Below are 22,475 nucleotides of genomic sequence, written 5' to 3' on the forward strand. Positions count from 1 at the left end.
CGGAACGGATGAAGGAAAAAAACGCGGCTGGTACCGAGCCGAAAAGGCTGCATCTCGCCAGTTCCCGAATGTTTCTCCATTCAACAGCTTTACCTTGTCTGTTCATCGCTCGTGTTTGTGTTCCGGAACCTTTTCCACACCATTCTGGGATAGAGACTCGCTCACGGGAAATGTTGCCTGAGGAAGCTTCCTTGTTTATACGTTTTTATTTCCAACCGCTTGCCGTTCCCCTAGACGCCACGGAGACAGCGTGCAACAATCAAGTTCTGAGAGGAATGACATCTGTCGCTCTATTTCAGCCTAGCGCGATGCACGGCAGCGTAAGCGGAGGTGGTGGTGGAGGCAACGAAAGCGGAAAAATACGCCGATCTGCAACTGCAGCTAACGCCTCGAAAATGCAGCAACGAGGGAGACCCAGCATCGAAATATATCGACCGCCTGGTGAGTAGCCCTTCGCTTTCACTTTGTCCTCTTCTACCACCCGGTCTTTCATTCACTGATGCATGCTCCACTCGAGCACTCAGCAAATTGCTTCCACCGTGAAACTTCACGAGGAATCGGCTCGTCTCGGGGAGAGCCCGTCGGGACTCGCATCGAACATCCGGAAGCCCTGGAGTTTCAATCGGGACATCGATTCTTTATCGAGTTCCAATCCTGGCGTTCGTGGATATCTCTATATCTCCCACGAGCCGAGACAGGATACATGTTTCCGCATAAATCATTGCGTAACCGCTCACTACGCCGAAAAGGCACTATGTGCGCCACCGACTGCGTCGGCCACGTATCAAAGGTTACCTGCATTATTCCATTCCGTCCCTGACGGTGATAGATCCTTGGAGAAATGTGCCAAGATTTGGCGCTTCGGGATGAGGGGCTGTCATGCCATATCTTCGGCAAGGAGAATTATATCGGAGGCGACCCGGCTTCCGATGTCGAATATTTCTGGGATGCGCTTGAATATGTGCCGAGGATTAGTCTCCGGGAAGTGTTGAACCAGATGAAACTTTGATTTGCTCCGCGTTCGGAATTCTGATCCGTAGGGGTTCCCGCTCGAGAGGGGCTAGAGGCCACCAATATCTCTGAGCCTGCGATTCGGGAGCAAGGACGGATTGGAGTCCTTCTCTTCTTCTGAGGCGTGCCCCGATGTCGATCGGGTGTTCCGACAGACGAGCTCAAGACCGGTGAACTTAATCATTCGATCGATCACCGAAACGATCGTCGATGAAGTCGGAAGCGTGAATTATGACACGGACGGACGCGTCGATCGAACAATCCCAGCCCGGAATTAGCCCCAGCTGCATTCTTGTCGAGCGAGGATTTCTTCGCTGTCATTCACCGCGGTAACCGCCCGGCGTCGCGCAAGACACCTCCGCGGATCTGAGATTATTCCCGTCGATGCTTTGGGGAGTCTCGTGGATGCGATTGTCGTGGAATCACCGCAGAGCTGTCCTCTTCGAGAATACTAGAGGTTCCGAGAATCTCGAGACAGTCGATGTGAAGCTCAGGCTGCCTTGAGATTACGGATCCGTTCAGTCCTTCGAGAGCAGCTGTTCTGCAATACGAAGTACACGCAATCAAAGCTCCGGAGGCTTGACCTTCGGATCGGCCCTCAACTCTTAGATTGGAACTCGGAGAGCTTTGTTGACAAATTTCCGAGCAAACGTGAGCGACACGCCAATTGCTCCAACAGACGTCAAATCATAAACCAGGCGGGATAATGCTGGACCGTCGCAGCGCGGTCGCGTCCGCCTGCGTGACAGTCTTCTGCTTCACTGAAAGTTTCTCTCATCGCCTCCTTTCTCTATCTTCTTCAATGCCTCACTTCTGAAGATCCGGAGATCGGAAAACGATGTCAGCAATCCGCCGGTTGAGTTGAGTCTGAATGGGTTCCAATCGACGCCGCAACGCTCCGGAGCGCTTCGACGCCACAGAATGCGACGAAGTCCCCGCCGAGAATGCGAACAGATCCGACCGGATTCCGATCAAAAAAATCACGGCACTCGCTCTCGCAGCACCTGTTTCATTGGATTCCTACACGACTTATACATGTCACTGCTGGACTGGCGCCAGTCGCACCTATTTAGTTCGCGGAGAACGAACTCCTAAATGGAGTGGAGTCCCTGAGCGCAAATGGATTACACCTCCCCCCCCCTTGTCAGAATCAACTTCTAATCAGAACTGTACGATACGACTCAGGTGTTCGTGAGGAGCCGTTGAACAACACTAAGAGCGTTCCCCAAGCGGCTTCATTCACGCAGTCGTACGTCGATGCAATGACAGCCTACCTGGCAGATCAAGGTACTATGAATTATCGAGGCGGATGTCCAGCGGTCCCAAAAAGCCGCTGCGCACTCATTCACGATCTCTCATCATTGCCTCGAGAAGCTTACCGAGCTGCCCGAAGCATTCTGATGTCGGTCCCGGTCTCCAACCCCCATGATTTTGCGATAGTTCGCGGTTTTCGCCATTGTCGTCGGGTACATATAAGAGTTTGCTGTAATGAGGGAGATAGTGCCTCGTGGCGCGGTAGCGACTCGAGAAATGAATCTGGGATATAATTGCCTCGTCCGACTTGTTGTACTGTTCACGAGGTCGCGTATTCTCGTTCCATCTGCCCGACCCCCATTAATTGAAGTCTCGTTGAAGATACATACACACACGCCCGGCCACAGAAAGGCAGATCCTTTGAGAGCTTGTCTGATTGACATTGTGTAAAAAGCGGGCAGCTCTCGCAGACTACAATCGTGATAGTTTTACAACACGATTCGCTCTTCTCGACGAGCACCGATGCCGTGCCGACGAGACGAATTAACGAAATGAGAAGACGTGTGTCTGAGAGTGCTGTTTTAGGTGCAGGTATTTATTTCCTTTCGATGAATCATCTGCCGATCGGTCGGAATTCGAGCCATTCGGGGGTGACGGCGATTCCCTGATTGAGCGTGACCTAATATCCTTTCCTTGATAGAATTCTATCGCTGCTTCATTCATTCGGTCATTGCCACGGAATTGATTGAATTTGCTCCGCCGACCATCGGGAGCTCTATTTTCCCTTATCAATACGACCACAGTGTTTGGGCATCGCCAACCAATCATTAGCGAGCTCGGTTGTATCGAGAGTTCGCTCCCTCGACTTGTCTTGGATCGTCGACGAAATCCAATAGGTCATTAATGTTTTCTGCTGTTACAGCGAGCGGTGCTGGAGCCGAAGTGGCTGCTCAGCTCCATGCCCGAAGCCACTTTTCCACGGGAGCTGTTTCCGTCGGCACCCATAATGGCGGTGGCACGACCATCGGCGTGGGCGTCAAGTCGGTGCACTTCTCCCCTTCAAAGAGCTCAAACTCTCTGAAGAGGTCGAAGAGCTTCGCCGCCCAAACGAACCAAGGAAGCGGCCACGGACACAGCCACCACACCCAACAACAGCAGGTGCTCAGCCAGGCTATCCAGGCGCAGGACGAAAACGGTCACTCCAGCGCGGCTCTTAACGACCCTTTAGTAAAAAAAGCCCTCAGTGGTACGTGATGCTTTTCCACGTGCAGCCTGATACCTCTGTCACTGGATTAACTCTGACTCGGAGCTATTCACGCGCAGTGCGTCTAATGGACCGACTGATTTCCAGATCCGAATATGTTGACTTTGATGCAGATAATGGAAGTGGTTCGATCGATCTGTGGGAAAGCCACTGAGGGAATTCAGCATGCTGGCCCGTCTGCTCAGCTTTGCCTTTCAATAATCGAGGTACCAGAGTAGAATTTTGCAGAAGGAGATGTCGCCATCTGCCCTTGCGATACTTCCGGGATGATTTTTCCCTCATGAATAATGATGAATTCAGCGATTCCTCCGGCTAAGATGTCTCGAATATTGGCCACGGAATTTCATCGCGGTTTCCATCTTCCTTTCACAGAAGGAAAACGGAGTTACGTTCTTGGAGAGTTTGTTGAACAGTTGTCGTGAATGGTATAACGACAGGGACAAGCTCCTCAGGTCGCCTCAGGAAGGTTCTGCGATACCGAAACGGTGGACTGCCTACGTGACGTTCGTCGCCGAACTCTATTATCGACTACGTCCCCAACGCCTTATCACGCCGAGGTGAGCTCAAACTGTTTAGCATTCTTCCCCCGATAATCGTTCATCCTCTCCTCGGGCTCGCACCGATCTCACGAGCCTATTCCCTCTATTGATACTCGGCGACTCCCACTACATTATCCCGGCTTCCCGTCTGACACAAGAAGCCGTCTGTCCCTTCCGGAGCGTGGAGGCTCATCAGTGGCTTGATCTGTCTTTGATTACACCAACTCGTTCCCCGGTCTCTTCCTGCAGTGTTGCTACTCGAATCTTTTGTTCGGAGCCTCTTTCAAAAAACTCATCCCCGACGAGCCGGTCAGCAAGATCGTTTCTTCAGTCGCTGTTGCTCCCCCTTCTCCTTCAGCTATGTGTTCCTGACGCTATCCATCTCGTGGAACATTTGGCTGGTCGCGAGACCCGCCGGTCGTTTGTCCGCCCGCAATTTTCTCCGAACGTCTGACCTCGAGGCTTGCCGCTGGCTTTTTTCCTCCGCGTGTCACATTCCGCTTCGATTTCATCGGGGACTGTCCTATTGACAAACGCTTTTCTCCCGCTAGGGCGGTGACGTTATGTACGCTATTGTACGACTGCCTCGAGTTGCTGCTAAAGCCGACCTCGCTCAAGAACCCGACTGAACTTGAATGTCTCCGAACTGTTCTGTCGGTCGTCGGTAAACAAATCGATGCTGACGCACCACAGAGGTACGTATCAACGGCTCATTCCGGACTCACACTATGCTCTACCATGCCTCTTCAATGCCATCCGGAGTAGCGGAAAGCGATCCCGTTTCGATGTCAAAACGACGTCTCCCCGTTTCCTGATCCAGCTAACATCCGGACCCGCTTTCAGAATGAACAATCTCGTGAATCACATGCGCGATTCTTTCCTCGGAACCATCTCAGCTAATAACCAGCAGATGCGAAAAAGTATACTCGAATTGATCGAGCTCCGGGCCTCCTCCTGGCAATTCGACCTCCAACAATCCATGTACTACTTTCCCTACACCAAATAGGTCCATCGTACGCGTGAGCGCATACGAGGAGCGAGCGGTCCCCAGGCGATAGTCGAGGGAATCCCACGAAATTCCGGACAAGGTAGTGAAACATCGAGCGATCGAACTCAACTCTGGAGCGAATGGAGCCGTAGAAACACGCAAATACATGCCGAGGCTCATGACGGATAGGAGCCGCACGAGAGTGTAGCTCATCGATCGCTTTTCGCTCACGCACTGCTAGACGAGTAGGGGAGAACATGAGAGGAACAAAAGACGGGTTCAACGGACGCGCATCACCGATACCCGCGAGAGGCTTTGTTCTCTCAGCAGTACCCGGAACGCGTTCGGTTGCACTTCGCAATGTCGACGTACGCCTCCAAAAGTCGGTGGAGGCTCGCCGAGTACGAAGCCGATGCAGAGCATGACTCTCGAAGCTTGGCGACCGAAGCCATTGATCTCGAGCGATCGAGAGGAGAGTGGACATCCGATCACATTTTAATCACAGAACGAAAACGAACGGACGTCGATTTCGATATAGATATTTGTGCGCAACGCTCCCAGTGCGTCGGGCCGAAGCGCTGTGTATCTCACGGCGTTGGATGGTTCAGGCGACCCTCACGGTTAGCGTTCACGAACTTTTCCTAAGGCGCGTCTGTCGCGTTTTCCGACCATTAGTTGCTCTCTTTTCGGGGTTGAGAGCATAGGGACTTCCGCGAGAGTAATTTTGTATCTACCTTCCTTTGACAACTTCTAGAACAAAAAAATACACAAGTAAGTGAAAACATCTTATCGCGCTCCAACCATACTCGAATAGGATCCTATTGTGGCAGCCGGTGCGGCGGACCACCTTGTTACAATCACGTCTCGTCGACAGACGATCCCTCCCTTAATATGAGGGCCTCGTCAGCCTCTGACTACGCGGAAGGAAAAGTCTCTGTAAGTTAGCACCTTTCTCTCGGATAGACCCATCTTTGAACGACCCAACCCAAACGAATTACAATGTAAAAAAAAATATTTCTCATGCCCCATGCGGGTCTCCTGTGAAGTCTGGAAGCAGACATGAATACCTTTACATGCAATAGACCACAACTATCCCTCCCAATCCTGAAACTCAGTCACATAGCTTGATGAGAATACATATGTCTGTATATTTCTATTGTGGAATTCTGTAGATGGGCTGCTTGTACCTTGGTTCTATCACATTGGGAATGAATCGAGATCTTACTCGGCGACTTCGTAGTGGCCCTACCCGATTGTTATGTCGATGAGTTGAGAGCTGAGACTATGAAACGAAACGCTTTGATGAACGGGTCCATTTCAGTATTCTGTCATGTGTTTGTAACGACCCCATCTGGATCTTCATGCAATGATGGGCGATCCTTAGATATATACTCGAAGACTTCAAGCGCTTCATCACTGTCTACACACGACCGGTATCATTCCCGAGAGTTCTTGCCTTTTCCACTTTCACAAAACCTTCGCCTCATGCGAGGATACTACGGACCGAGTGAAGTAGTCTACAGGAAACACATACGAAATGGTGCTCTGCGAGAATACTTGATAGTAGTTCAGATCGCTGCGATGCGGTATGGCGAAAAGGAAACGCCAGTTAAGCGAGTATTTTGCGAAATCGCTTTCATTCGCTCTAGCGGGTCGTATCAATCAACTTGACGGAGAGATGTGCTCTCGATTCCGACGCAAGGAGTTCTGCCGGGAGAACACCTGGCGCGCCGTTCCCCGACGCGAGATACACTCTGAGCATCCTGGGGTTGGGCTCTTCGACTACGGAGCCAGTTGTTATCATCAAGTATTTTTTTAGCTAAATACCCACACATCGACTAGGGAAGCCTGGGACAGAGGGAGAGATGAATGCAAGCGCCCGGTAGGTGTCTCGGCACGCGAAGTGGAGGCCCTTGATCGGAAAGGTGGGCAGGGCTGAGCGAGTGATGGGCTAACCGATGATCCCGATGAGATCTCATAGCAATCTCATGGTACATTGCGCCCCGGTCACACCCGACCCAGCCTCAAGCGTATGCGTCGCGGAACGAGAAGGCATCTCTGTCTTGAACGATCAATCATCACTCCAACAATCAATTTACCTATCTGTTTACGAGTCCCCCGAGCTGATATATGAGTGGAACAAGCTACTGATTATCCTAGAAATATTTGAGATACCGATAAGCGGGCTCTTCGCAGCCACACTCAATTATTACGGGGCTGGCGCAAAATTCTTTCCGCGATCCAGCGGCTGCCCCACGCTCAACCCAAGCAATAAGCACTTCTTGATGACAATGATTACTATATGTACTACAATACAATTATAAGATAAATTACATAGCATTGCTGATGATCTTGAAAACCATGATAACCATGATATTCGCTCGGGACACGCCGATTGGGAAAGGGCCTGCATTCTGTTGAGATGATGGAGATGCAGCTCTCCGAGTAAAAGCTAATCACTCACTGCAACATTTTTGCGCACTGCGTGGATCCTCCATCGCGGTGGAGCAAGTTCGGAAATTTAACGAATTCGATGTAATATTTCTTAGCATCTCCTGATCTGACGATCTAACATCACGCTGTTATGGATGATGAGCCACGATGCATCGATTGTCGCGAAAGCCGAATCACTTTCGCGTGAGTTACACTTGAGCACCCCAGAAACGAAGAACAGCAAGAAATCTAGTGCTTCTCTCTAGATCTCTCCCAAATCGAGCCCCACGGTCACAGCTCCGCGTGGAATACAGTCAAACGATATCTGGTCACCTCGATCAGTCGAGATTTTCAATATTGGATTCCAATACGTCAGTCATGGAATATTGGTCCTTGTCTGCCCTCAGTGTCCCTCTGCCTCCCGGAGCTTTCTCTACTGAACAAGTATCTCTGAACGCGCGAATCGTTCTTCTACATATGTTTCACCGAGAAAATTGTCGCTCCTCCTAGTAGGCCCGCAGATATATTGGTATTTGGAGCCCCCCAATCCTCGTATTTGGCAGAATATTAATACGAGGAATGGGGCGGAAGTGCTACCATAGACCAGACCGAGAGGAAGTCCATGAGGACTATGAATATTTCAACTCAAATGAAATGGTATCAAGATCGAAATTTTACAGTCCTCCCACTCAACGGGTATCACGGGCGCTATTTGGAAGAGTAATGCTCTAATGAAATATCAACCGGCTCTTCCAGACGAGAGTGAGCTCTTGTCTAGGAAGGAGGCAAGGATACGTACGCGGTTCAGACTTCAATCGAATCCTGGTTTCTCCGCTCTGGTCCAGGTAGCATCCGGTTTACCGTGATAAGCAGCGAAATCGTGTGGATAAGGCACTTGGAATCCTTTCAGATATGTGCCCCCCCCCCTTGGTGGCGGCAACTCCTTAGAACCCACCTCGATGATGAAAAGGTTTCTCTGATCATGATGATCAGGGGGGGAGTCCGGATGGCTTCCCAATCCAAATCCGAATCGTGTCTCGAATTTATTAGCCGAACCCCGTGGGACTTCCATTCTGAGAGAGATCCCTACAACGAATAGATGAGAAATATGCAATACTTATCAGACGATCATTTAGGCATACCTCACGTGACTCCATAATCACTAGCCTCTGAACACACTCACAAAATTCGGTCAAGGAATACGCTATGCAACCCTCTGCGAGACGGTGTGATACAAAGAATTACACATTCACCTCTACATAAGTAATAAGTGCTCCTCCGATAACTACCATTACCTTAGATGAGCAAACAGAATGATTGGAGGACAAAGTTATAAAATAATATACATACAAACGACTGAGACTGCAACATCGAATGAGCGACTGATAACAAAGATTTGAAAATCACTTCCATCATCTTTGTACAATATGTAGGATAAGGTACCGCGGAACGGTCCACATTGATACATGCATATATCCCTTGACGGCATTGTCTGCAATAGAACACTCTGATGGAAAAGAATCATTTTTTGCAATATAATCTACTATTATCGTGGAAGCAAGTACTGACATACATATAGTTAGATGGGCTAGTCTTTTATCAGTGCCAATGGATGGATTTGTGAAGAATTCAATAAACTTGGAGGTCATTGCATTGTACGTTTATCCGACTCATTATTAAAACTACATCTTTCCTCAACTCGACCGTGGAATGCGCGTCTCTGGATTTCCTCGTTGCTTAGTCTCCGCGACGGGGAAGATTTTCCACAAGTGTGGAAGTACAACTCAAGCTTCATCGTAGAGCTCAATAAGCAATTTATTCGCTGAAATTGACGAATCTCAGAACGACTCCCACCGACACTCAACAATCGGAAGGCAAGCACGACCGGAGAACAAAACGAACAAGGACTAGAACTTCAATACACAGGAAAATCCGGTGAGTTTAACGATGTGACTAGACGGTAGTCTCGTCATCAGCTCCCAATAATCCACACCCACGGCGCAGCGGACTCCCGGTAAGGGTAAATTTCGGAAACTAACGCGAGATCATCTCTGAGAGATTCTCGGGGGGTTCGGAGCGCCCCAATGAGGAAGAAGACTTGACTGCGGATGGTGGGGTTCTCAGTCGTCATCATCGTCCGAAGGCACGAAGATGTCATGTTCCTCCAGGAAAGCAGCGCTATATTTGGATAGGGATGCGCCGATAGTCACCCCGGGAACGACGACGAGGAATACCTGATGACAGAAAAGATCATCATCCCGCTGTTCCTGTGTTGGGGCTTGGGAGCGTTCCAATGGTGGAATTCCTCATAGCTGGAAATCGCTCACCTTTGTGAGAGGGAAACTCATGATTTCGGGCTTCGCACGGTAGGCTCCGGTTCTCGTACCAACCATCCCTTCGTAGGCTTTGACCTCGAACGCTCGATCTAACTGGCGCGTGATGGCGCGGAACAATCTGCAAGAAAAAGTCCACATCGAAATCCTTGCTTTCCAAACTGCAGAGAACAGATTTCGCTCTTCCTTCGCTGCGCCGCGGCATCATATCAGCTTGTATCAAGCAAGATTCAGCTGGGTCAGGGTATCGCAAGCATTTTCGAAGAGTTCTGACGAATGTTTACCGAGATAATCGACTCGTACGTATATCAGTTCCACTCAAGATACGCATCGCCTCTGCACTTGTCCGCGATTCCGTAAGCGAATATTGCTCCAATAATATGAATCCGGGCATCGCGATCACAATATTGTCCTCACTCGGTCAAGTCTTTCCGGAACTGAATCAGCTCTCTTTTCGATGATGGTGATGCATGGTCGATGGAATCGCTACAACTCTAGCTTCCTCGTCACGACTGTGAGCGGAATGGTAGGACGGGACCATTTCCATGGAACAAATCAATTCCTGCTCATTGCATTGGCTTCTCTGGTCGGATCCTCAGTCAGCTGTCAGCGACTGACCCCTCGACCCGAACGCGGAGCACTTCGAGATGGCCGCTCGTTTCCCACGCGAGATGTGAATGGGACTCGGACCCCGACTAAAGAGCAAGAGCATGCATGTTCGGAGTCGAAATCGAATCCTGGAGCTATCGTCCAGTCTAGAATCTTAAGAGCGATGATTTCCATTCTCAATCAGCTGTAGATTATCCTCTCGCGCGCGGATCCCTGGATAACTCGGGGTCATCTCGGTCCCACACCCGGATGTACTCACCCTCTCATGGCCATCCTTATTCCGAACGCCGGCGACGATTATTGGACGAGGCTCCGACTCCCAAGTGCGTGTCTGTATCGGAGTGCAGTAACAATTTTATTCCTATAAATATTTCTATCATCATCACACTCTCAACCCTTCTCTCCGCATAGAAGCCTCGTTTTTAGTACCCACCACTCAGAGAATCACACAGGGAGCGCACAATTGCTCGGACCTCATCTTCTCCCGGCTGATAGAATCGTGATTCTAATTCGTACACCATCCCACAAGATGTCAAGGATCAATGTAGTCGAAGCGATTTCTGATGAAGATGAGGCACGGGAGGCTTCTATCAGAAGTTTTCGCCCCGTTCTCGACAGAGCGCCGGCAGCCTGAGAGCGGTCCCCCGGCTGGCCGAACTCCCAACTCGAGATAGCCCGTCGAGTTCTTATCTTTTTTTCTATCTCTAGAAACGACGATCTCGCTACCTTGTCTTATCTAGAAGCTGATAATCTATAGAGCGAGACAGGACGCCGCAACCCAGTGCCACTCTCGAACATGTCGCTGTGCAGAGCACTATTCGCGCCCTTGAGGTAAGAATTTTCTGAATTTCAAATTAATCACCGCATCGAGTCCCTGATATCGAACAGAATCCCCTGCCGGGTCCCCGATTGATTCCCGGATCAGGTCCCTGGAGTCTGCAGGAGCCCTCGCTCCTAATCGCATTCTCCGCGCGGGAACAACACCGTTGCTCATGGGGTGCTCTATTGACCTTACGCATTGCAGACTTGTTTTCCAAAGCTTGGACTGATGATGCTCCGACCCGCTCTGAGAGCTCGAGCTTTCCTTACAGGACCGGATTCCAAAACCGTTTTCTGTCGACCACAAATCGGTGTTTGGAGCGATTATACACAGAGAAACACGAATGGGTTGATGTCGATGGAGCCGAAGGAAAGGTCGGCATCTCGGACCACGCACAAGATGCACTCGGCGACGTGGTTTACGTTCAGCCTCCAGAGGTATGTTCACCCCTTCCCGTGTGAAAACTCGTCTATTCCACATGGAGGCTGGCGAGGCCCCTGAGAAAATCTCGCAGTCTCATCGGATTTCCCTGGAGTGAATTCAAGGTCCACAGGATCCCTCAAGTCTTCACTATGAGCCTCGATTTGCAGGTCGGGCAGGAACTCACCAAGGGTGGCGAATGTGGTGCCGTCGAATCCGTCAAAGCAGCGTCTGAGATTTATTCCCCGGTATCCGGCATTGTCACCGAAGCGAACAAGGCGCTAGAAGATAAACCAGCTTTAATTAACTCCTCGTGTTACGACGAAGGTGAGCAATAATCGCGGTGTTTCCAAAATGTTCCGGGGAAATCGCCTTTTCTTCGCTGTTTCTTGCCAAGACCCCCATGTCTGGGTGCGACTTGCGATCGAACCTCTGTGCGATTCGCAGGGCTGACCGGCCTTGCCGGATAAATGAGAAACCGCCAATCTTATCGAGAATCTAAGAGCAAGGGTGCACCGCAGTCGGTTAATATACTGAAGACTGCGAAAATGTTATCTATCTCCCAGACTCTCAGCGGCCTTATTACAGGTTGGATTTTCAAGCTGAAGTTGACGAACCCCGATGAGTTGAAAACCCTCATGTCGGAAGGAGCCTATGAGGAATTCCTGAAGACATCCGATCACTAGGATGCCCAATCGGAGAGCCGATTAGCCTGTACATATATATTAATAAATGTTTGCTCACTTTCCGATAAGTCTGCCGATCTGTCTCTGCATGTTTTGGTTATATGGTGATGGACTTGGGGAACGCTCCGCGCCTGCTTTGGTTCCGCCCTTCGCTGCTCAATACTAGGCGCCCCTTGAGAAGGAGCATATTCACCATCACTAATGGTCCAAATTTAGAGCTCCCTCGTATCGAAGCAAATTCTCGCGAAAGCCGACCCCGATTGGGGACGTAGTCCGATCGGCTCCATCACGGACTTTCGGTTTGCGGTGGGCGTCAGCGTCAAAGTCTCGCTCCTGAGCTCGTAAGCTCAATCGAGCCCTCCATTGGTTAGGATCATTAGGCAAGCGAGAAATCCTCAGCTCCGTGCCATGACTCCATACATAGGTCTTATCTCTCCGTAAGCTAACGAAAGTTGAATCATGTCCAGTGGACGCTGTCTTCCCCCGCTTGACCAGAAGCGAGGCTTCTACTAATCGTCGATCGGAATCGAATTGCAGAGAACGCCGGCGACATCTTCCAGGGGCATCGACTGTATCCAGCTGAAGGCATCAGCAGTTTCGGGGGCGTAGGTTACACCACTTCCGCCACTGGATCTGCTATGTCTTTTTGTCGTTCTAACATCTGAGAGGGACTGAGCGGGTGAGAACCGTGGAGTCGGAACCGCGTGTAAAAACCGGAGATAACCGAGTTTTTCCTCCTCTCGTTTGGGACTGATACCTAGCGGAACTGATCAAGAATTAAGAGACTAGCCATTCTTCTTGGCCCATGGAATCAGTCGAATTAATTTTATTCCATCAGATAGGTATATTTGCCGAGTTCAGTCTCCGTATTCGCGGTACGGTCCATGTCGGGAAGTGACCAGAACTGCCCTCCCGAATATATGTAGGTGGCCTGATTATTCGGTCCAGAGGGCCTACCTGGCGAGATGTCATGTGGGGGTTTCTAGGACCCGGGTCGACCTACGAATGCCGCGCTACCTCGTCTAAATCGCGAGGATCAGTTCTGGTGCTTCCCTTCTTAGCGCGCATGAGAGAGACATTCAGCCATCAGAAAAATATCGGCCTTGATCCTTACTCATCTTGGAGCATATCAATAATGGTTGCTCAGACGCCGGTATTGATTTGTCCCTCGGAACCGCGGTAGGAACCGAGAAAACCGGTCGGTTCTGGATCCGAGGAAGTTGGCCGGAACCCGCGGTTCCAGAATCTCGGGTAGGGACCGCTGGAAGCCCTACCGGGCACTGAGAATGGAAGGTTTCCCGAACCTGAATCAGGCTCGGTGAGATCCAACCGTTGCTTGAACTTCGTTACGAACTCGGAGACACAACCGGATCAACACTTGCCACGAGGGTCGAACTTTGAAAGATTATTCGTCCCTGGGGGTCGCTCTCTCTGCGAATTCTGCGATTTTCCGCAGTTCCGAGGGAATTTCGAGGTTTCCTGCGAATTCCGAGTTTAATTTCGCGACACTTCACAATTGCAGCGATATCATGCCGTGAAGGATTCACATCCCCATCGATCCGGGGTGCTCACGACTGGGAGCACGAGAACGTCGAGTCCTTCGCCATTCCGTCGGAGGAGAGCAAAAGTGCTCACTTCCCTCGGATATATGCTAGGATCCGACGTCAGCAATGACGATCCATTTTGAGATTTGGCGCCGTTGACAAACGCGACGCTCGCAGCGCCCTCTCACCGAGACCGCTGGTCGGAGCTGCAGAGTGGTTTCGATTTCTTTTTCGTGTGGCTTCTTCCACGTGCCGCCAGTTCAGGTACATTTCAGCATTTTTGAGTGGAAAACATGAATTTGAAGCGATAGGACCGACCAGGCATCCCGCACGGCACAGCCCGGTCTCGACATTCACTCAGGAGAGGGGTCTTTGGGTCTCGGCCTCAGATAGAACCGGTAGTGGCATCGTGTAGCCGCATGCTGACTTCAACAACAATCGAGAATTTCACGATTCCGTGCTTGTGACTGTGTTCCAATTATTCCGGTGACGAATCTTTGACGTTCGAGAGTGTTCGGGAGAGCTTCGATGGCAGACTCAGTTCTTGTGGATGATTATGGAACTCGTCGAAATTCACCCTCTAAAGTCGGGGTCGAGTGTTTCACGAACGGGAAGGCTGACACCTGAATTTGTTTTCAGCTGAGAACCAACCATGGGTCGCATGCACGCCCCCGGGAAGGGTATCTCGCAGAGTGCCATCCCGTACCGTCGCTCAGTGCCGAACTGGCAGAAGCTTTCAGCTGAGGATGTCAAGGAGCAGATCTATAAGCTGGCGAAGAAAGGTATGACTCCGTCACAGATCGGTGTCATTCTTCGAGACTCGCACGGCGTCGCGCAAGTTAAATGGATCACGGGCAACAAAATTCTGCGAATCCTCAAGGTTAGTTTCATGGCTGCGATGCTCCTCAAGACAAGAAGTGATACGCTGGTCGCTGTGATTTCGCTCTTTCGTTAGTGGTGGAGCTCCGAGTTATTCACGAGCCGATCTGTGCATTCCAGAGCAAGGGTCTCGCCCCAGACCTCCCTGAGGATCTGTACCACCTGATCAAGAAGGCTGTCGCCATTCGTAAACATCTTGAACGCTACAGGAAAGACAAGGACTCGAAGTTCCGTCTTATTCTCGTCGAGTCCAGAATCCACCGCCTGGCTCGTTATTACAAAACTAAGAGAGTTCTAGCTCCAACCTGGAGATACGAAAGCTCAACCGCATCCGCTCTCGTGGCTTGAATAAATCCACGAGGTTCTCTGGTGTCACGTAGCGAATCGTCTCTTTGTTGTGATAGCTTTAAAAATCATTCGATTGAGGGGACGGGCTTGTCCGCTGATACCCGATATACTGAACGTTCCGCGAAATGCGAAAAGGGGAAAGGCTCTGATCCCTATGAGGGTCGATGCGGCCGCCTCCAGTCTGCGGAGCTAGAAGCGCCGATGCGACGAGGATCAACATGAGCGTCAGAGAGGGCGAGCTCCGAGAGAAACATTCGGAAGTCTCATGATGATAAGACACGGATTCTTGGGAACTCGTCTATCGAACATCTGGAAGGGAGCCAGGATTCACCATCCCGGTGTCGACGGCATGATTTCTAATACCCTCTGCCACCCTCCCCTGACGGGACGACTTCCACGGAGGACTCATCCTACATCCCATCCTCCTCGCTGTCTGTGCAATCGGCTTGAGCTGGCTACCTACGAGAACCTCAGGAGTCGCACCCCGCGCGCGAGGAATCGGCTGATTTTTCCGGAGGCACCCCCGATCTGCTGTAAGTCCTAACCTTCATCCCCTGCTCCTAATCATTGGTTTACGGGATAAAGGGGAAGGAAGAGAGAGGAGACAACCCACACCTCGAACCGATGATCCTCGATAATTATTGATAATAATAATTATCGACGCAGCGCAATTAATCTGATGACCGCAGCTGATGCCATGCTCTCCGTTGAAATGCGATCGTCGAAGAGCTGCCTATCTCTGAGGGTCTTGTAGTTGCTTGAGGCGATTACCGTCAGCTACTCCTATATCCAATTCGATTCCTAGATTCGATCTGATTCCAATCCTCCACCGATTTCGTGACTCCCGCGACGGAATGCATGAAGGATGAGCATCGCATACCCATCCCCGGGAGATCTGATCTTCGATTCGAGGAATTACGGTCCTTCATCTGACTCCGATACCCATATCCGATCCACGCGTTCCTCGGTTGGAGGAAAGCGTTGTCCTTGCGCCTCGTTGCAAAACTTCCGCGCTCAGAGAGCTAATGGACTTATTCTACCCGTGCCTCTGACCAGAATTGCATCGCCCGCTTTCCCCTTCGGTGCGGGTCCATGAGCCTGCCTAGACGCACTTCCTGAATTCCCTATCATCCTGCACCCTTCGGTGACGATGCGAGCTACAGTTCTGATCTGGGGGTTCATTGAGTTTTCATGGACCTCCCACATGTCTTCTCTTCATTTATGTTACTCGACTCACAATCGGGTTAATGATTCGATGTGGACTGTGGCCACGAGCACACTCGCTGGCTGCGAAGGAATCCTTAGCATGTAGGCCCTGGATCATCCCGATCTCTTGAACAGAGTAATGGATTCTCTGTGTCTAGAAACCCCATAGATTCCCGGAAGATATCCCAGGATGCGAAAGAGCTGTACAGACTTGCTGAATTTATTACGGAAAACATGCTATAATACAGGCACTTTCAGCTCCGTTTCTTGCCATCAGGTCTGTATTTGAGGTACTTTTTAGCATCGAAGCCGACTTTGAGTTCTTCAACTTTAGCAGCTTTCTCCTTCGGTCTCCTACTCAGAAGAACCATTTTCTGTTCCTCTGGAGTCAGCGCGTCGAAATCAAGAGGAAGAGTGATTGCTTGAATCGGTTCATGGTACCTTGAATGTGAATCAATGGGAAATTTTTAGTGTGGGCTCATTACCACGTTGAGGTGTGTACCGATCCACAGGAGCGAGCTCAAGCTCAGCGGGAGAGCACACGGATTATCGAACTTCTAGCAAGGCGAAAGTTTCCGCGCGGGGCATCGATGAAGGACAGACTCCCCATCAGGAGTTCCCGAATCGTACAATTGACGACTACAATTGAATCGTGCGTCGTTTCCATTACATGGAATCTGTACGCTCGATAATCCATTCTGAATTATTGTCGTTATCAATCGCGCGGCCGTATAAGGATGGAACACCATGCCCTGAGGGTGACTTGAGCGCGAAACCGGTGTACCTTATCGTGAACGTAGAGCCGTCGGGTTGAATTAGTGTTGTTGGATAGGTCCTAACATAAACTGAGCGCTTCGGTCTAGTGATGAACGCTTCATTTGTATTTTGTAGAGGCCGGTAAAGATGGAAAAATCTTTTGCACACGCCGCTCATGGGTGCCGCCATTTTGTGCGGGACAGCCGGTCATGCGCGGATGAGGGCGAGCGGCCCCCTAGCGGTCGACGAAAAAATCTGGAGAAACTCTAAGCCTTTCCTGGAAACACGGAGCCGAAATACCGGGGCCCGGCCCCTTTCTGATCGAGGATGGGCCGAGTGATTTCCGAGATTCTCTTAGCAGCCAGAGCGCTGAGCGTATTTTTCGACTCAGTGGTTGGACTTTCCGTATAAAAGGCCTAAGCGCATAGCTGCGCGTGCCCTCTCCCGACACTCCAGTTCTGCGTTGCCTTTGGCCGATCGTCCTTCTAGTGTCACACAGGACGCAGAGTGCATTGGGTGGTGATCGTGTGTCGTGTTTTGCCGACAAACAACAAAAATCCAGAAAGATGTACGCCGCTAAGTTGGTTGCCCCTGCCCTTTCGAGGAGCCTAGCTACGCGCACCGTGCGCCCCGCTACCCAAATCCTGGCTCAAAGTTCATCCAACAACCAGAGCCAGACCACACTTGCGCCCGTGTCCTCTGTGTTCGGCACCTTGGCTCCTTTGAGGCCTCTGCACACTTCCAGCCCCGTGAGGGACATCGACTCAGCTGCCAAGTACATCGGTGCGGGAGCCGCCACCGTCGGAGTGGCCGGATCTGGAGCTGGAATCGGCTCCGTGTTCGGATCTCTGATCATCGGCTACGCCAGGAATCCATCTCTTAAGCAACAGCTCTTCTCGTACGCTATCCTGGGATTCGCCCTGTCCGAAGCCATGGGACTTTTCTGTCTTATGATGGCCTTCCTGCTGCTGTTCGCTTTTTAGATTTTATCCCCTCCATCGATACGGTCTTCAGCATAGAACCGCCGCTCGACGAGCCATCTCCACCAAGAGCATCGAGAACTGAATGGTGTGTGAATGCTACGAGCACCAAATGAAAGGGGTTAGGATGTATGTAAAAGTTTTATGAGAATAAAAACTCATTAAAGATCGAACTTTTCAGACTTCTACTTTCGGCCGTCCAAGCGGCCCAAACATAACCTTTTAACCTTGGGTGTAAAATACAAACGAGCGAGATATATGTGAAGCCCGGCGAGACTCATGATCTGCGCACCCTCGAAAAATTCCTTCAATTCAATCTGTTTCAATTTAGCTTTATTCTCTCAGGTCAGGTCTACGTCCTGCCGGCGTTTTCTAGATCGGTTTCATTCCTCGTGCTGCGTTGCTGCTGTTGGGAAGCGGCTGCCTCTCCGGCCATTTCGGGTCGTCTGCTAGGCTCGAAAACACGACGGAGGAGGCTCGCCGATCGGGATTTTCACCGGCTTGGAACGTAGGGAAGAGGTACTCGCGAGATATCTCTACAAGGCGATCCTGAATCCTGGGATTCCACATCCCCACCCATCGTCTGACGATCGTTGACGGATGATGGAGCTCAATGATGATTGACCGATGATAATGGGTTCCCTTCGCGTCCGAGGTCTCGAGCCGCACATTTTGCTATCGGGACCCGTGGGATTCCATTCATGAACTGAGCTTCACGATAGTGGGTCGCGAAGCCAGACCCTGTAGCCAGATAGGCATGAGAAGAGCGACCCTCGAAGCGGGAGTCACCTTCACTGATCTCTATCTACAGAAGTCAATATGGGATTTCAGGTTGATATGTGAAATTCCAGTGAAGTTTCGGATGTAGCATGGGTTTCGTTTTGGAATGCCCAAATCACATGCCCCTCTCGTTACTTTGAGAATCGAGCTCATGCATACAGCCTAGCGAAGGGACTTCCGTTCATCGAGAAACATCCCTCCGAGAAATTCACAGGTCATAGCTTGCTGTTAGTATTACGTAGATAAGCTTCCGAAGTGATGTCCTTGGGTTGTATTTCTCCGCATGGAGAAGATGACAGCTTCTGCATAACGTGATTTTTCCCCCCGGAAAACCTCCATTTCAGTGCGATCTAGCGGACATTGGGAGTGAAGAATTTTCTCCAAGAGGGTTTTGAGATGAGGGATTAAGGAGAAACTCTTCACGCCGATACTTGAGCATCCATGCCCAAAGCAGCAGGCTTGACCACAAAGCACGAGTCACTCGCCTGAGGGAGTTCTCTCGCAGTCGGTTGCCGAGCTGCTTGCGAAAGAGTCAATATTCTGAGCGCGCCTGCTGGGCAGTGCCGTGTTCCTGCTTCTCAATCATGATATTCAGTGAATGGGCACTTCCGGGGGCTATGGGTTTCGGGGTGTGAATCTAGGCTCTAGACTCTAGATTTTGGAGTCATTCTAGAGCCAAGAATCTTCGACCCCCCCCCCCCGCCCTGCCTCGACAGGCAATACCATCTCATGTTCGGAAGACGAACCTGAAGACCGACAAGATCCTACGCGGGCGGAATGCTCGGCCAGCAAGCTGACTGGATCGGCCGCCTGAATGTCCCCGATCCTCTCCTCCCGGAACGAATCGATACTTCGGAAAACTTCCCTCATACGATTGCTCCTCTGTCGGCAGAGGATTAGCGATTCTCATCGATTTGTCAGACGTCAGGACTCCGACCCCTATCCCAGTTGCACAAGATTCCCATCGCGGACAAACGGAAAAAAAATCAAAGCGAAATATTCCGCCCTTCATAGATACATCGGAAAAGAAAAAAAAGGTGGTAAGAGCCTAGGGACGCAGTCGCGATCTCGGAAGATGCAGCGGAGGAGGATGAGCCAGGAACGGCGACACAATCACCCTCCTGTAGCGAGGAAATCCCCAATTAATATATGCGAGAGAGAATCTTGCCTCACTCGGGGCCAACACAATTCATGCATCTTTGTTTTCAGTCCTGATGACTGATGAATGATGATCTTCATTATGATTTCATGCTTCGTTTATCCATCAAAATTTTCCCGGCCTATCGACGAGATGATCGGGTTGGTTGCGAGAGTTTGGAAGAAGGAATCATCTCATTCCGCGCGAAGACACGCAGTCAAATAACAGTCTCTGAGAGAAATCAGAACTCTCCGTGCCGGGAGAGTGCTGCCATCGACTGCGAAGGGTCGCGAGAGCGGGTCAGACCGATGAAGTTCTGCGAAATGCTCTGCCGGCTCTTCGCTCATTCAGTGGCGGCGGCCCGATGCGTGGGAGCCTGGGACGCTCCCGCTCGGGAAGTCGGTATCGCGATTAGGATTTCGTTTGAGCCAAGATCAGAAGCTGTGCGGCCTCATTCATATCAAAATTCTGAAGCTATTTCGACCTGGAACACGGAGTCGATCATCCCTTTCTGCCATTGGCAGCGTTCGGATTCGCCGCGTAGATCAGAACGATGATTATTCAGCTCGAGATGCGGGCAGACGAAGATGACCTTCCGGCTTAACATCCCTCAATCTCTCGGAGTCTGAGAACTTCCCTTGATGCGGCTTATCCGTGCATGCATGCATGCATAAATTCACTACTCGAGAGGTCAGATTCAGGACATATTCTGCCGTTGGTTTCCACTGTTCGATGTCAGCTGTGAGAGGCGCGGTGCGACATTCGACAATCGCTCCGGAGCTTCTGGCGACGGATTCCCCCTCCTTCCGGCAGAGACTTTGGGAGAGCCATGCCTCATTCATGAGTCATGATTGGGGATGTAAATTTTTCGCGGACCGCGATTTTTCCGCGAATTTTCGCGGAAATTTCCGGCTACTCCCCATAGAGTTTCAATGAGGGCCGCGAATTTGGCGGAAATTTTCCGCGAAAAACTTACATCCCTAGTCATGATGCCTTGACTTTGTGAATTCGTCGAAAGACGGGAAGCACTCCCGGACTCTCCGGCATACTGTGAAAAGTTAGGCAGAGACCTCCTCTCTAATCCGCCGCTCCGATTTTCCTTTATGTAGACCAGCTCTCTCGACGCCGTCGGAGCAAACGCCACGCAAGGCTCAAGGACCAAGACTCCCGGAAATTGAGCATTCAATGTTGGGATCAGCGTCGCGGAACTCGCGCCGGGGATCATCTCGATAACAGAGCACGTCTAGTTCTCATCCCAGTGATCATCGATTCCGTGACCGATACAGAGAAATCTGACCCCTCGACGGCCCCGACGTATACCATTACGAAAACTCGTAGACAGTTTGGTCAAGGTCCGCCGAAGGTCTTATGACGATTCCGAGATCGAGATTGAATCCAAGATCTTGGGCGTAAGCATGAAAACAGCGAAAGGGCAAATTGACAACAGCCCGCCAAGAGAGTCCGCAAACTCGGCGAAATGCCGATCACTTGTCTAAACAATTTCTTCTTGATCCGGGGTGCGAGTCGCAGGTGTGGATATTCCTATTCGGTTTTTTCCGATGATTCCTCCGGAACCCTTTGAGTTTGGCGAGCGAAAAAATGTGAGAATCATAAACTAATTCCTGGCCGATGCTCGTGCGCATATTCACGCGTCTCCACAATCAAAGATCGTAAGAAGTTCCACGGTAGTCACGGCTTGATATTCCGAACTTCGGGAGCGCTGAATCGATAAGGGTCTGCGCGGCTACAGGTGCTCCCTAGATGTCAGCACTTGCAAAGACGGCGGCGCCACTATCTGCTGGACCTCGGCTCATCCCCAACTTTCCCTTGGCCCGCCAACTTTTCGGGGTCCTTCTTTGCAGGCCTGCCATTGACTCGGGAACTCCTGCTGAGCTGCGGTAACCCACCTGTTGGTTGATGAAGTGAATCCACTACCTCATCTAAGGTGAGTCCGAAATTCCTCTCTAGTCATGCTGCAGATATCTAACTATACGGCGAAATATCAGTGGAGTGCCCTATCTGTGGAACTTCAGCGCTCCTGACAGCTCTTCGCGAAGTTCGCCAAAGATATGAGCCCTCAGAGGTCACCCACGGCGAGGCTTAGGATCACTGAAAGCCAGTTCTTCAAAGAGATTCTCCAATCTGGTACTATTTGACGTAGCCGCATGAAGAAATGACTCTAGAAAAACATGAAGAGGTTATGGGTCAGATCTTTAGTCGGACCCACCGAGTACGGGAAGCGCTATGAAGTTCCTGACGATAAGCCTAACGAGGTGTCTCGCGATGATAGCGTGGAACAATCGAACGAGCGAGGGGCTCGCTCTTGCGCTTCTACGCGGATGATGGACTCTAGACGAGTCCCTCGAAGCTACTCGTCAACCTCCATTGTTATATCTAGAGGTCAGGAATCACAGTCGATGAGCATCGATTCATCCTTGCTGGAGGTTAGAAGCTCTTCGATGGGAGGATGATTCTCTGAGTCCGGTC

General features: G+C 50.8%; 6 protein-coding genes across 7 annotated transcripts; 4 read left to right on the forward strand and 2 right to left on the reverse strand.

The window, feature by feature from the left end:
• Positions 1–308: 308 nt before the first annotated feature.
• On the forward strand, positions 309–5,074 carry LOC100903934 (MIF4G domain-containing protein A). The gene is made up of 7 exons (XM_003741707.1): positions 309–441; positions 2,197–2,298; positions 3,188–3,511; positions 3,617–3,735; positions 3,902–4,086; positions 4,620–4,763; positions 4,912–5,074. The coding sequence occupies exons 1-7, from the start codon at positions 309–311 to the stop codon at positions 5,072–5,074; spliced, it is 1,170 nt and encodes a 389-aa protein (XP_003741755.1).
• Positions 5,075–9,140: 4,066 nt separating this feature from the next.
• On the reverse strand, positions 9,141–10,836 carry LOC100898354 (Essential MCU regulator). Of its 2 annotated transcripts, XR_001951166.1 has the most exons (4): positions 10,691–10,836; positions 9,817–9,943; positions 9,529–9,723; positions 9,141–9,311 (listed from the first exon to the last, which is right to left on the reverse strand). XR_001951166.1 is itself a non-coding variant. In XM_003741670.1 (3 exons), exons 1-3 carry the CDS (start codon positions 10,702–10,704, stop codon positions 9,610–9,612), a joined length of 255 nt encoding a protein of 84 aa, XP_003741718.1. In that variant the 5' UTR covers positions 10,705–10,836; the 3' UTR covers positions 9,261–9,609. The 2 variants fall into 2 exon arrangements, 1 of the variants encoding a protein (XP_003741718.1); XM_003741670.1 differs by having other exon boundaries at positions 9,261–9,723.
• Positions 10,837–11,047: 211 nt separating this feature from the next.
• Positions 11,048–12,425, forward strand: ppl (glycine cleavage system H protein, mitochondrial). Its single transcript, XM_003741671.1, has 4 exons — positions 11,048–11,262; positions 11,523–11,688; positions 11,842–11,998; positions 12,260–12,425. Exons 1-4 carry the CDS (start codon positions 11,228–11,230, stop codon positions 12,355–12,357), a joined length of 456 nt encoding a protein of 151 aa, XP_003741719.1. The 5' UTR covers positions 11,048–11,227; the 3' UTR covers positions 12,358–12,425.
• Positions 12,426–14,107: 1,682 nt separating this feature from the next.
• RpS13 (ribosomal protein S13) lies at positions 14,108–15,159 on the forward strand. Its single transcript, XM_003741672.1, has 3 exons — positions 14,108–14,165; positions 14,541–14,781; positions 14,901–15,159. Exons 2-3 carry the CDS (start codon positions 14,554–14,556, stop codon positions 15,126–15,128), a joined length of 456 nt encoding a protein of 151 aa, XP_003741720.1. The 5' UTR covers positions 14,108–14,165; positions 14,541–14,553; the 3' UTR covers positions 15,129–15,159.
• A 1,429-nt stretch (positions 15,160–16,588) lies between these two features.
• Positions 16,589–17,279, reverse strand: mRpL55 (mitochondrial ribosomal protein L55). The gene is made up of 2 exons (XM_003741708.1): positions 17,119–17,279; positions 16,589–16,775 (listed from the first exon to the last, which is right to left on the reverse strand). The coding sequence occupies exons 1-2, from the start codon at positions 17,277–17,279 to the stop codon at positions 16,589–16,591; spliced, it is 348 nt and encodes a 115-aa protein (XP_003741756.1).
• A 282-nt stretch (positions 17,280–17,561) lies between these two features.
• On the forward strand, positions 17,562–18,245 carry ATPsynC (ATP synthase, subunit C). Its single transcript, XM_003741673.1, has one exon. The coding sequence runs from the start codon at positions 17,657–17,659 to the stop codon at positions 18,071–18,073; it is 417 nt and encodes a 138-aa protein (XP_003741721.1). The 5' UTR covers positions 17,562–17,656; the 3' UTR covers positions 18,074–18,245.
• The last annotated feature ends 4,230 nt before the right edge of the window (positions 18,246–22,475 follow it).

This window comes from Galendromus occidentalis, unplaced genomic scaffold, assembly GCF_000255335.2.
Source record: "Galendromus occidentalis unplaced genomic scaffold, Mocc_1.1 scf7180000077191, whole genome shotgun sequence".
Lineage (NCBI taxonomy): Eukaryota > Metazoa > Arthropoda > Arachnida > Mesostigmata > Phytoseiidae > Galendromus > Galendromus occidentalis.

What these genes read in the sequence shown, in the direction of transcription:
- ppl (XM_003741671.1), top strand. Translation starts at nt 11,228, where the DNA reads ATGTCGCTGTGCAGAGCACTATTCGCGCCCTTGAG. An exon ending in GCACTATTCGCGCCCTTGAG is followed by an intron (nt 11,263 to 11,522) that starts GTAAGAATTTTC and finishes CTTTCCTTACAG; the next exon opens with GACCGGATTCCAAAACCGTT. An exon ending in CTCCTCGTGTTACGACGAAG is followed by an intron (nt 11,999 to 12,259) that starts GTGAGCAATAAT and finishes GCCTTATTACAG; the next exon opens with GTTGGATTTTCAAGCTGAAG.
- RpS13 (XM_003741672.1), top strand. Translation starts at nt 14,554, where the DNA reads ATGGGTCGCATGCACGCCCCCGGGAAGGGTATCTCGCAGAGTGCCATC. An exon ending in AAATTCTGCGAATCCTCAAG is followed by an intron (nt 14,782 to 14,900) that starts GTTAGTTTCATG and finishes TGTGCATTCCAG; the next exon opens with AGCAAGGGTCTCGCCCCAGA.
- ATPsynC (XM_003741673.1), top strand. Translation starts at nt 17,657, where the DNA reads ATGTACGCCGCTAAGTTGGTTGCCCCTGCCCTTTCGAGGAGCCTAGCT.
- mRpL55 (XM_003741708.1), bottom strand. Translation starts at nt 17,279, where the DNA reads ATGGCGGCACCCATGAGCGGCGTGTGCAAAAGATTTTTCCATCTTTAC. An exon ending in GGCTCTACGTTCACGATAAG is followed by an intron (nt 16,776 to 17,118) that starts GTACACCGGTTT and finishes TTCACATTCAAG; the next exon opens with GTACCATGAACCGATTCAAG.
- LOC100903934 (XM_003741707.1), top strand. Translation starts at nt 309, where the DNA reads ATGCACGGCAGCGTAAGCGGAGGTGGTGGTGGAGGCAACGAAAGCGGA. An exon ending in AGTAAAAAAAGCCCTCAGTG is followed by an intron (nt 3,512 to 3,616) that starts GTACGTGATGCT and finishes ACTGATTTCCAG; the next exon opens with ATCCGAATATGTTGACTTTG. An exon ending in GATGCTGACGCACCACAGAG is followed by an intron (nt 4,764 to 4,911) that starts GTACGTATCAAC and finishes ACCCGCTTTCAG; the next exon opens with AATGAACAATCTCGTGAATC.
- LOC100898354 (XM_003741670.1), bottom strand. An exon ending in TGAGTTTCCCTCTCACAAAG is followed by an intron (nt 9,724 to 9,816) that starts GTGAGCGATTTC and finishes TTCTGTCATCAG; the next exon opens with GTATTCCTCGTCGTCGTTCC.